At 37.4% G+C, this 13,055-nt stretch overlaps 1 protein-coding gene and 1 long non-coding RNA gene across 7 annotated transcripts in view; one reads left to right on the top strand and one right to left on the bottom strand.

Annotated features, from left to right (window-relative positions):
• Nucleotides 1-2,001: 2,001 nt before the first annotated feature.
• Nucleotides 2,002-3,591, bottom strand: LOC141497669 (uncharacterized). Its single transcript, XR_012471400.1, has 2 exons — nucleotides 3,514-3,591; nucleotides 2,002-2,336 (listed from the first exon to the last, which is right to left on the bottom strand). It is a non-coding gene; the product is annotated as an uncharacterized LOC141497669 (long non-coding RNA).
• A 353-nt stretch (nucleotides 3,592-3,944) lies between these two features.
• Nucleotides 3,945-13,055, top strand: part of CXH18orf63 (chromosome X C18orf63 homolog) — a 43,557-nt gene continuing 34,446 nt past the window's right edge. Inside the window, exons 1-4 of one of the 6 annotated variants that reach the window (XM_074201416.1) lie at nucleotides 3,945-4,079; nucleotides 5,148-5,204; nucleotides 7,011-7,161; nucleotides 8,480-8,558. In XM_074201416.1, coding sequence (XP_074057517.1) covers nucleotides 7,028-7,161; nucleotides 8,480-8,558 — 213 coding nt within the window. In that variant the 5' untranslated portion in view covers nucleotides 3,945-4,079; nucleotides 5,148-5,204; nucleotides 7,011-7,027. Of the gene's footprint in view, nucleotides 4,080-4,108; nucleotides 5,205-7,010; nucleotides 7,162-8,479; nucleotides 8,559-13,055 lie in introns of those variants that run through there. The other 5 variants (XM_074201418.1, XM_074201419.1, XM_074201420.1 and 2 more) reach the window with 5 other exon arrangements.

Below are 13,055 nucleotides of genomic sequence, written 5' to 3' on the forward strand. Positions count from 1 at the left end.
TCAACTAGATGTACAGTAGAATGCCTTCCCTATAGACCTCAAACACTAGAGCTGTATGACCTGAGCAAGTCATTTAACCCTGTTTGCTTTAGTTTCATCAGCTATAATGTGAGCTGGAGAAGGAAATGGAAAACCATTCCAATATGTTTGCCAAGAAGACCTCAAATGATGTCATGGAGAGTCAGATACAACAAAATAGACAAAATGACAACAACAAATTAGTTACACCTTAACAGAATGAATTTGAATCTAGATGAATATCTAAATCTAGAATAATGCCAATATGTGCCTAATCCCATTCAACATTTTTTATTATGACTTGAATGAAGACCAGATGGTATGATTGCAAAATTGTTGCTAAAAAAAAAATAGGAGGGATATGTAATATATAGTGTGATAAGATTTTGGCACTCAGACAGATCCCAACAGCTTGCTTGACTGATGAAAGCTTTCTCCATATGAGAAGATGCTGCAGGGTTTACTTCTAGGATAATTATGATGATGTGTAAGAGAAGTGTCCTGGAGAGTCTTGAAGAATGTGTACTGATTCTATACCCTTATTGAAAAACTAATGACCTCTGTGGTGGCTCTTTGGTTGGCTTTAGAAATATTCAAATGTCAGTATCAGTCATTATTACCTTTTGTCTCAGATGTTTTTTGATTATCTTGGTGACCTTTTTCATCACAGCATCTACTAAGAGACTATGTTGTAAAGATCAAGATCTCAAAGCATTTTATTCATTTGAGTTGATATGGACTCAAGAAACAGGTATTGATCATTGACCTTTTCAGAAAGTTTGAGAGAATGAGGGACAAAAATCTGGGAGTGATAATCCTGTTTTGGTTTTTGAGCCAATAAGTCAGTCAATAAAAACTTATTAAGCCACACAAAGAAATGTAAAAGATAATTCCCATCACTGAGAAACTCACATTCTATTGGAGAAGACCACATGAAAACAACTATGTGCAAATATGCCACATTCCAGAAATCTGGAAAATGTCTCAAGTGGCAATTTTTGACAGCAATTTGACCTTAACTTAACAAAATTCATTTGGTATGCCACATTGGGACATGAACTTAGTAGGCTAATGTTAAGTCTAAAGTGAACAAAATTATGAAAACCTAGTCTCTACCTACCCAGATCTAGGAAACAGTATTTTTATGTCCCCAGGGTGTGGGGAAAATGTTTGTACTTTCTTATGGTTAAGCCTTCAAAGTTAATAATCTCTTTGTAAAAGTTAACCAATGTTAAGAGGTTTAAAGGAACTGGAGGTCTAAACATGGACCTCTAAGTGTTGGGAATAGGAGGCTTGAATCAGTGGCAATAAAGAAGAAAGATATCCTAAAAACCCCTCAGGGTGTCTTAGAACACTGAAGGGAGATCCAACCAATCTGACTTTGAGAGAGTGAGTCTGCATTCAAACTATAATAGAATAGAATTTTTTATAATTTGTTTACAAAAACATCTTGGCAGGTTAATTTGACAAATTTCATAATTATTTGATAATTATAAAATTATAAATCAAAATCAGACAATATAGATGTTAATAAGATAAAGGTAGAATATTCTAAGAATCAACTTTAAGAACAGGCTGAGGTGGAGCACAGACTATGACTAGAAAATATTCTAAGTAAAAATGAAGGGGTTCTAACTGACTTCAAGTTTAATATGGACTATTATTGTGACAAAATGGCCCAGGAAACCAGTGTACCTTACTACAACTTCACCTAAGGATATGTTATTTCATCTGTATGGATTCTTTCTCCACCAATGTAGATCAAAATTTTCCTTTTGTTAATGCAAGTACCACTTTGCTCAGAGTCCAAGAATATCATGAACTTGGAATATTTAACTTTATCAGTAGTACACCTTGATAGATTAGACCTAAAAATATTGTCACAAGTATTTCACTGAAACAGGAGTATAAATTTATTAAATATAGAGAATCCAAATATACCTTGTTCTTATTAGTGAAATAATTCATAGACAAATATGCAAATCATTTTTCATAAAACAAATTTTACTTCAATGATTCATTCCTTTGCTTTACATCTTCTAATAAATTCCCCATCCTAGAAGCAGGCAGAGATGACAACATAGAAGGGAAATGAATGAGTAGGATTCATGAAAAGAAGTCCTATCCACACAGAAATAGAATATTAGGGACATAAGTGAAGGATGCATTGAAAGTAAGTATAAGGAAGATAGCAATAAAGGTTCCTTTCCATGGGACCTGTTTGGACCATTCTTGCTGGAGTGCATTGGAGTTCCTGGGGAGGCAGACAAAGCAAGAGAATTTCTGACCCTCTCAGATGTCAAAAAAGTGAGATATATCTGGGAAAAAGATAAGAAAATAGAGGAGTTACCTTTGAGCACTTCTCCTAGACTAGGACAGACAAGTAAACAAAAACATTTCTTCTTAAAATTGGCAGCAAAAAAAAAAAGAGGACAAGAAAACAAACCTGGAACTAAAATTCATTCTTCTTAAAACAAGGATGGGGGGGGGGGGGCAACTGCCTTTATCCTAGTATAAATGTATTTTTCATACTGTTTAATACACAAAGATCATTTCCAAACCTTAAGTTTCCCATGATGGGGATATATATTTAATTGATCTCTGTTCTAGCATATTCCTTTCTATTTCAGACTGCCCGATCTTGAAAACATTTGTTATTACTGTACTGTCACTAGTTAGATAGCTAGATAAAATATTTTTATAGACACTTAGATACCTTCAAGGACCATTAGGGAATGGGGGTGGGGGGGCAGAGGAGAGTAACTTCGGAGATCTGCTGTAGACTGTGGTCTGCAAAATTTTATTCTGGTTATGACAGTCTGAACTTGTGTTGTTTATTTTAATTCCAGGTTAATGCATATAATGTGTTTTCATAAAAGTTATATCCCTACTTTTGTGGGGTTACTTCTTTAATCCTTCCAACTGCTCCCATATGCTTTCCTGGAGTAGATTTTTTAGATGTAGATCTTTCATGATCACTCCAGTAAGGAGTCTCTTAACACCTTGGAGATCGTGTGGCCTTCAGGCTTTACTGTGGTACAAAAATGAATCACCCCACAATCAGTTTAGTGATGAACTTCTTGATACTTTCTAAGACTTGTCCTCAGAAAATACATGATATATATAATCAATTATATGACATTCTCCTTGGATTTTCTCCATCTTGGTTGGACCTTTCTGTGCTAGTACTCCCCTGGTCTAGCCTTCAAGAGCTCAGGGTGCCCTCTACACCACAATGAGACACCAGGGGACTTTGGTAGAGGAATGCATTGTTAGGTTACATCAGTGATGCATTTTGTGCAGAGCAAGGGTCACACCGGTGACATTCCCGGTCAGGCCACTCCTGCTCATTTAGGAGACACTGATCACTGGAGAATGTTTAAGAGAGTGGTTTTCAAGGGCGTTATAAATGTTCAACCTCAGGGTCACACAGCTAGTAAGCGTCTGAGGCCAGAGTTGAACCAAGGCCTTCTCCAGTTCAATAAATAGCCTGACCTTCTGCCATTCCCAGGGAAACAAGAAGACCCCCAAGTCCCAAGCTAGGGCTGTGTCCCAGTGAGCCGGAAGCGGCTTTCTTTTCCCAGAATGCCACGCACGGCTCAAAGGCAAGGAAGAAGGAGGAGCCTCTGTGTCCCGCCCCAGGAGGGGGCGGGGGCTCTGCGCGCGCAGCCTCAGAGGCCTGGGGAGGGCACGAGGACGGCACGTGAAGACCCAGCCGGCCGCAGTGCGCCTGCGCACGGCAGTGGGCGGGCTCGGGCGCGCGGGCGCCGAGGCGCCGGTGGTGCGAGGGGCCGCGCCGAGGGGCCGCGCCGAGGCGCCGCTGGTGCGAGGGGCCGCGCCGAGGCGCCGCTGGTGCGAGGGGCCGCGCCGAGGCGCCGCTGGTGCGAGGGGGCGCCCGCGCCGAGGCGCCGCCGCTGGTGCGAGGCGCCGCTGGTGCGAGGGGCCGCGCCGAGGCGCCGCTGGTGCGAGGGGCCGCGCCGAGGCGCCGGCTGCCCCTCCTGGAGGCCGAGCCAGCCGCGTTTCTGCAGAAGGGGTGGGGGAAGCGCCTTTGCTAGCTCCAGGTGCGGTATGGAAGGGAGGCCCCTGAAGGGCGCAGGGGAGTGTCGCGGCGCGGCCCGGCCCGGCCCAGGCGCCTCAGCCCGCCGCGCCGCTTCCGGGCCAGCCTCCGGGCTCGTCCCCCAACGGCTTCCCGGCTTCCCAGTGTGTGTGCCCCGGAGGGAGGCCTCGCAGCGTACCAAGGGGCGGCAGGCAGGGCCCCGCAGCCTGGCCGCCGCCGCTGCTCACTGGCCCTTCCGAAGTCCAGGCTGGGTTGGGGTGTGCGGGCGAAGACTCAGACATGGTTTTAGTTTGCTTTTTTTTAAATTTTGCCTTTTTATTTTGCTTTTAACTAACAACAAACTTTGGTCCCGACATTTAGAAATAAGGACAGAAAAATGGCATTTCTGAATTTAAATATTTGGAATTAAAAGCCTTTATATGTGCTTATTGTTAACCATAATTTTCTTAGGCTAAAATTGAAATAGCAGAAAGTTTTATCCTTGATATTGTATTCTTGAGGATCTTAATGAACCCATGGATGAATGATCTTTTTGACAACATATATGTGTAGATATGCATACATGTTCTCTTTTGAGGTTAATGATTATTGTGTGTGTGTGTATATGTGTTAGGTTATGAAGGTCGAGTTAACAAAACTATTAAGCACCCACTATAGGATTTACATGACTGTTTGGGCATAGAAAGAAATCCAAAAACAGTCCCTGCTCTAATGAAGTCAAATGGGAAAGGACGCTATTTAAACACATTGTATATACAGACATAAATAGGCTGAATTGGATGTCACGTCAGAGGGAAGGCAATAAGATGAAAAAAGGACCAGGAAATGCTTCTTTTAGAAGATATGACTTCAGCTGAGATTTGAAAGAAGTGGGATTGTGAGACTCTTTAGGTCACATAAAGATTTCTGATAATATCACCAGTGATCCTGCATACTGTTCTATGCTGCCTACTATCTGAAGAATAATAGTACACAATAATAATAATAGCTATATGACAGCTTAAAGGTTTGCAAGTTGATTTACATGTGTTATTTGATTGAGGTAGGGGCTATTAATATCCCTGTTTTACAGATGAGGAAGTTGAGGTAAGAAAAATTAAGTGACTTGAAGCTCAAGGTCACACAGTTGGTAAGTATTTGAGATACTCTAGGTCTGATGTGCCACCTAGTGCCTATGTTGGAAGTTCATTATTATTCATTAATAAGAATTAGCCTATATTTTGAGCTTTGAATAATATTTTGTCATGGATCTTAACCTAAGTGGTTAATACCTGATGCCTTCCAAAAGTAACTACTTTTATTTGATTGATAAATCTTAGGAGTCCCAAGAGACTATGAGGATTGCCCAGCGTTACAAAGCTAGTGTCAGTGGGGCAGATCTAACTCTCAAGTCCAGCCCTTTACTATGACAAGCTGCTTTTTTCATTTACTGAAAAGAAAAATGTTTTAAGAATGTGCCAATTTTGTCCATTAAAAGTTAAAATCTTTTTGTTGTAATTCTTCATGATTAATAATAAATACACATTTTTTTTCTGAGAATTCAAATATTTTATGTATACTCATCAATTGATCTAGTAAGACTTAGGCATAAATAATATTTAAAAAAAGGAGAAGCTCAATTGGAGTTCTCTATGTTGCTTGGGGGAAGTTAAAATTGAAGATGTTGGATTTGTCAATGGGTATTTGATGGGAAATGAATTGTACTTTTATTAGTGATTTTTCCTGTAAGAGCTCATATTTAGTTGAAATTTAGTGATGGTAGTGAATTTTCCACTCATCCCCATCATGTTGCTCCTCTGATGCATTATGTGTTTGTTGTTGTTGTTGCTTTTTTTTTTCAGATAGAAACTATAAACCACTCCAGAAAGAAACCAGGGTTAATGTTTTTAAATGTTCTATGACATCTAGCACATTCTTGATTCTCAATAAATAGATTTAATAGTAGTTAACTACAGGTGAGATGAGCCTTTGGCAAAACCGTAAAATATGCTATCTCTTGGGCCTCTACTGTTTCTTTTTACCCATTTACTGACTTGCTTTGTTCTGCCTCTGTCTATGTAGACAACAGGAAATTTGGCCTTGAATGAGTAAGTTTTTACATTTTTGTGTGAAAATGAAATTCTTAAAATATTTGTTAACTTCTAAGTATAAACTACACTAAAATTAAATTCTACATATTAAAATTGTTGAGAACACAGTTTAATAGAGACAAATTGGAAGACTGTAATGACATATTCATATTAGTATATCCTGAAAGAATCCACAGAAATGATAAAAAAAATTTACATTATTAGAGTTTAATTTAGGCAAATTTTGTATTTCTTAGACATTCTTGTAATTAAGAATAAAGTAGAAGGGGGGGCAGTTAAGTGGCACAGTGGATAGCTTGCTGGGCCTGGAAACAGGAGGACATATTTTCCTGAGTTCAAAACTTACCTCAGACTCTTACTAGCTCTGTAACCTTGGACAACTCACTTAAACCTGCTTGCCTCAGTTTCCTCATCTGTAAAATGACCTGAAGAAGGAAATAGCAAACCATTCTGGGACCCTTGCTATGAAAACCCTAAATGGGGTCATAAAGAGTTGGACAGAACTTAAAAATGATTAATAAACTGAAGAGAGAAATAAAAAGAATTTAGGAATAGGAGGCATCACAATGTTTATCCTGTGTCTAATAATAATTATTTAGTATATGTTAAATAATTAGGATAAGATCTTAACTTTTCACATGAATTAAATTTTCTTTTATTGGTTTTTAATTACTAACTTAAATTCTAAACTTTAAATGAAAAACTTAAAGAAAAAATTTCAATATTGAGCCCTGAATTTTATAAACTTACTAGTTGACATTATGCAACATGATTGTGAATAAAAGTAACTATTATGTTTCTAGAATTTGGCTAAGGCAGTTTGCTACTTTTATCATTTTTTAAAGTTCAGGTTGCAGAAGTCATGAGTGTTTCTAGGCAGCAATCCCTGTTCTTCATCAGCCCTCCAGACCTACAGAAGCTTTGTCTTGTCAAGGTAGTACTAAGTAATCAAGTGGCAGACACAGAGATTAGAAGCACACAGATGAAGATGTGCAGGTAAAAGCATTTATGATCTTTGGAGTTTATGTTTCTTAGAGAGGCAGTATTTTATAAATAAATATGAAATTTGCAAAAGAAAGATATCCTCTAGCACTTCAGTGGTTCTGTGATCTCATTGTTACAACCCAGAGTTGATGTATTTTTTCTTTGCCCTTCCATAATTCAATCATAGGTTCCGTACCAAAATTTCTAAAGACCTTCCTCTAGATTCTATAAGAGCCTTTTAGAGAGACCACAAGGTCAAAACTAATTTCATAATTAAGATGTTTTAATTAGTAATTCAGTAATAATAATAATAGCTTTATAGATTACTTTTAAGTTTATAAAACATTTTACAAATCTCTCACAATAACCCTGGGAGGTAGATGCTATTATTATCCCAATTTTACAGGTGAGGAAACTGAGGTAGGCATTGGTTAAGTGACTTGCCCCCTCAAGGCAGCTCCATGTTAGATTATCTGGGCATGCTTCAAAGGTCAATACACAAAAATAAGACAATTTGTGCTCTCAAGGATCTTCTCAAGCAGGAGATATTCTGGGGCTGGTTTCTTGAAGCTAACTCATTAAAGAAGTGGAATAAGTGTTATAATAGGATTCTAACAACCTGCATGCTAGGCTTTGCTTCACATTACTTTGAGCATGTCTTGGTGGCTACATGGTAAAATGGAATGATACTGGAGTCAGAGGACCTAGATTTTCATCTTAACTTTGCTACTTGTTACCAGTATAACTTCCCCTTAGTTTCAATTTCTTTCTCTATAAAGAGATAAAATTGGACTAGACCTTAAAGTTCCTTCTAACTTTAAATTCATAATCTAACTTAACCTCCAACAATTCTTGGACTCATTTCACTTCCACACATAGGGTATAACTGGGAATCCACAAAGTTTGGAAAATGTCTGAAACATGAATATGAGCCCCAGAGATGAGAAATGGGAAGCATAAAAGTAGGAAGAGGAATTTCATATTGCATTATCAGTAGTAACCTCACCATCTAATAATGCATTCATTCAATAATTATATGTATATATAAAATTATAGAGTAAGCAAAGCATTGTGCTTGGTGTTATGGCCAGTTCAAAAAGCTATTTGATAGTTGCCCTGACCTGAGTTCAAATGTGACCTCAAATACTTAATACTTACTTAGCTGTGTGAACTTGAGCAAGTCACTTAACCCCATTACCTTGCCAAAAAAAGGGGCATTATAATTAATAACTCTAATAAGGTGATTCGATGATTTTTAAATTTTAAAATTAAGTAAAAACAGAGAATAAGAACAATTCCATTTTAAAATTAATACATTTCATCTCCACAGGCAATTGCTGCTGATGCATCAAGAGCTTCTTATATCACCTGTTCCTGGAATATTTCGTCAGATTTGGATAGTGATGGCAGTTAGTGATATTTTTCATTCCTTCTTAATCACATTGTATTATTGCCCTTCTCCCTAAATATATCAGTCACAAATTGATTACAAAATGGAACTTAAATTAGGAGCTAGAAATTTCAGGGATTTAGTTATTCCAAGAAAGTAATTTGTATCATCACTACGTTAATCTTACTGAAAACAAAACTATACTTGAGATTTTTAGACAAAGCCTATCAGGTATTTTTTTAAATATACAAACTTTTCTGCTTGTGGATTTTCCCCTCTAATTAAATTTTCTTGACTGAAGCAATTTCCTTTTCCAATTCATAGTATTCCATCATTCCACAGCAAAGTGAAACAAAAGGTTTAAACGTAATTTAATTTAAATTTAATTTTTTTTTAATTTACCATATAGTAATGTTAATGCAAGTACACCTAGGAGAAAATAGTATTCTGAAACCAATCACTTCCTCTTTAACCATTCCTCTTTTAATCTGATAAAAGGTGAAAAAAAAGAGATAATTCTCTTAACTAAATTAAACAAAGATTTGTCCACTCTTAATTTGAGCACCATTAACATGACCACATCCCTTATTTCTGGGAATAAAGTCCTTTCCATTCAAGAAAAATTGATTTAACTCTTTTGTTCCAGCCTAGTCCAAGGACTTCATTCTAGAACACTGATTATTTCTTAATATCTTATAAGCCTTAGTGTGATGTGCTTCCACAAACTGCAAAGTAATTCTAGAGTACCCAAACCACACTTTGTCCCTTGTCTCTTTAGAGCTGTATAATTGATAAATCTAGAGATACAGGTTAGAAGGTAAATCTCAATCACGTAATCAAGAAAATATTTCCCAAAGGATTGACACATGGTTCATTGAAATTGAAATGTAGGTATAATTGAAATATAGGTATAATTCTTCTCAGCAGGAATTTTATTAGCCTTTTTTTTCTGGCATGTCTGGTAAATTCTGGTAAAGGCTAAGGACCTCTTAAATTTCTGTTTTTAAATGCATAAAATAAAATACATAGGATTACAAAGGAAACCAATTATATGGAAATATAGTTAATCCAAATAAAAACCTAGTCTCTAGTCTATAAGTTCTGCTTTTAATTCGTGCTGGTGAGATTTTTCTATATTATTCATTTCCAAACTGCCTATGATATGGAAGTTTATTTTTCCTTAAATTACACTAAACAGAAATGCAAAACATTTTTTCCTAAATTTTTATATCATTTATACTTATTTTTCATTCTGTAAAGATGATTCTTAATTTTTGAGTATTTATCTTACCAGAAGGATAAATCTTAAAACATTAAAACAAAATCTTGTACATTACATGCAAAACAATGATTAACTTATTTTAAGGTAAAGATGATATTGTAATTATGTAAAATAGTTGTTTTCTTATGAATGTCTAACTTGAAATGAATAAGAAGAAAAAAATCCAAATTTCTTTTATTGAGCTCTACTCATATATTTATAAGTATATACAGATGAGGAAGACATATTTGTTGCCATTTAAAGTAGTCTAATTATCTTTTTTTAATAAATAATAATTGTCTTTGAAAATCTCTCAGCTTAGGAAATTTAATTGAGAAGGATTTTCTTAATTATGAGATATTAGAAGATGCTTCTTTTCCTAGTTTCACATGTAGGTATTCAGATCTAATGTTTGTCCTTCATTTTCAAAGAAGTCTATGACATCAGGAAGGTGATGCCATGACAAGCACATGAATTGGATTTGAGTGAGGGGGTGCTATGCTAAATTACCAGGCTCACTTTCTCCTCCAGAGCCATCTGAGTATAGTGGCCAGATATGAATCAGGATGACTGGAGATGGCCCTGGATACGAGACAGTTCAAAGTCTTTCCCAAGGTCACATAGCTAGTAAGCATCAAGTGTCTGAGGCCAAATTCGAATTCCAATCCTCCTGACTCCAATGCCAGTGCTCTCTCCAGGGAGTAGCTAACTGTATCAGGCAGCTGGGAGCAAGGCAACCATAGGCAACCAGGGCAACTAAAATTCAGCACATATGCTTCTTTTCTCACAACTGTGATTAACTGTATTTCCCTCCATTCTATTCCTCCCCACCCCTCTCTCTCTCCTATCACCCTGTCCCTCTTCAGAAGGGTGTTGTATCTGATTACCCTCTCCCACAATCTTCCTTTTCTTCTATCACCTTCTCCCTCCCCCCTCCCCCCTCCCCTGTCCCCCTTATCCCACCCCTTCCTCTCATTTTTCTCTAGGGTAAGATAGATTTCTATACACACTCATGCATTTTATTTCTTTACTGAGCCATTTCTGTTGATAAGGAAGGCTCACTAATTCCCCCTCGCCTTCCCCCCCACTCCATTGCAAAAGCTTTTTCTTGAATCTTTTACATGAAATATCTTAGCCCCATTCTACCTTTCCTTTACTTTTCTCCCAGTACTTTTCTTTATTACCCTTTGACTCCATCTTTATACCACATCATACCATTATATTTAGCTCCCTCATGTGCCTTGTCTATATATACTCCTAACTGATATTATAAATGAGAAGGTTCAAAAGAGTTATCAATATCTTCTTCCCATGAAGGAATACATACAGTTCAACATCATTGAGTTCCTCATAATTTGTCCTTCTTGTCTACTCTCTCTCTTCACCTGAGTCCTGTTCTTGGAGATCAAACTTTCTGTCCAGCTCTGGTTGTTTCAACAGGAAAGTTTGAAAGTTCTCTGTTTCATTGAAAATCCATCTTTCCCCCTGAAAGAGGATGTTCAGTTTTGCTGGGAAGTTGATTCTAGGTTGTAATACAAGTTCTTTTGCCTTCTGGAATATCATATTCCAAGTTCTATGAACCCTTAATGTAGACACTGCCATATTCTGTGTAATCCTGACTGTAGCACCATAGTAGTTGAATTGTTTCTTTCCGGCAGCTTGTAGTATTTTCTCTTTGACTTGGGAGTTTTGGAATTTGGTTATACTATTCCTGGGAGTTTTTTTTGGGGGGGGAGTTCTCTTTCAGAAGGTGATTGGTGAATTCCCTCAATTTCTATTTTATCCTCTGCTCCTAGGATTTCAGTGCAATTTTGCTGTATTATTTCTTGAAGCCTAGGCTCTTTTCCTGGTCATGACTTTCAGTAGCCAACAATTTTTAAATTATTTCTCCTGGACCTGTTTTTCTATGTCAGTTATTTTTCCAATGAGATATTTAATATTTCTTCTAATTTTTCATTCTTTTGGTATTGTTTTATTGTGTCTTGATTTCTCACAAAGTCATCAGTTTTCTTTGACTCCATTCTACCATTTGAAGGAGTTATTGTCTTCAGAGAGCTTTTTTTATCCTCCTTTTCCAGCTGGCCAATTCTGCTTTTTAAGGCATTCTTCTCCTTATTGCCTTTTGATTTGCTTTTTTCAAATGGCCCAAACTGATTTTTAACATGTTACTTTCTTCAGTATTTTTTTTGTAATTTTTTCACCAAGATGCTGACTTGGTTTTCATGATTTACTTGCTTCACTCTCATTTCTCTTCCCAATTTTTCCTCTACTTCCCTTGCTTTTCAAAGTCTTTTTTTTAGCTCGTCCATAGCCTGAGCCCGTTTCCTATTTCCCTTGGAGGCTTTAGATACAGAAGCTTCGACTTTATCATCTTCTGAGTGTCTGTTTTGATCCTCCCTGGGAACAAAGTAATCTTTGTCAGGTTCTTTGGTCAGGTTCTTCTTTTTTTCTGTTGTTTGTTCATTTCCTCAGCCTATGACGGATTTATTGCACTTCCAAGGATTTGTGAGGTTTTTGATACAACCCACAGGGACCTTAATTCCTCCAAAGTCTTATGAGAGGCTCTAACCACTCTCTTGCCTATGTTCTGGTCTATGGATGACCACAAGTACTCCCCTCTGCTATGGAGTAGTGAGGAGGGTCCCTGCTCCACTTTGGTAGTATGGGGGCCCAGACTATAACCTAGATCTGAGTGTGAGCAAAGCAGTAGAGTTCTACCCCAGGAGAGACCTCTGCAGTCTCTCCCCACTCCCTTACCAACTGGTTTTCTCAGCCTGCTGCACTGTGGTAGGCTATGCTATTTCTTTTTCCATCTCCAGGTCCTGGTGAAACAGACCTTCCCTGCAGATCTTCAAAGTTTTCTTGGATTGGGTAATTGTATTGCTCAGTCTTTCTGTGGGTTCTGCCCCTATAAATTATGGCTAGAGTCATAATTTGGCACCTTTTGGAGTTTTGGGGGGAAGAGGAATTCCTGCCCTCAAACCACCATCTTGGTTCTGCCCCCTCAATTTTTATTTAATAGTATTTTTTCCAATTATGTAACAACAATTTTTGTCATTCATTTTTACAAGATTTTAAGTTCCAAATTTTTCTTCCTCCCCTCTCCTCTTCTTATAATGGAGGTCAATACACTGTGGTGTCTTGTAAAACACATTTTTATATTAGTCACTATTGTGAAAGAAAAAGATCAAATAAAAAAACCAAAAAGAATAAAGTAAGTGGAAAAAAATAGGTTTCGATCTGCATTCAGAGTCC

This window comes from Macrotis lagotis, chromosome X, assembly GCF_037893015.1.
Source record: "Macrotis lagotis isolate mMagLag1 chromosome X, bilby.v1.9.chrom.fasta, whole genome shotgun sequence".
NCBI classification, from domain to species: domain Eukaryota; kingdom Metazoa; phylum Chordata; class Mammalia; order Peramelemorphia; family Peramelidae; genus Macrotis; species Macrotis lagotis.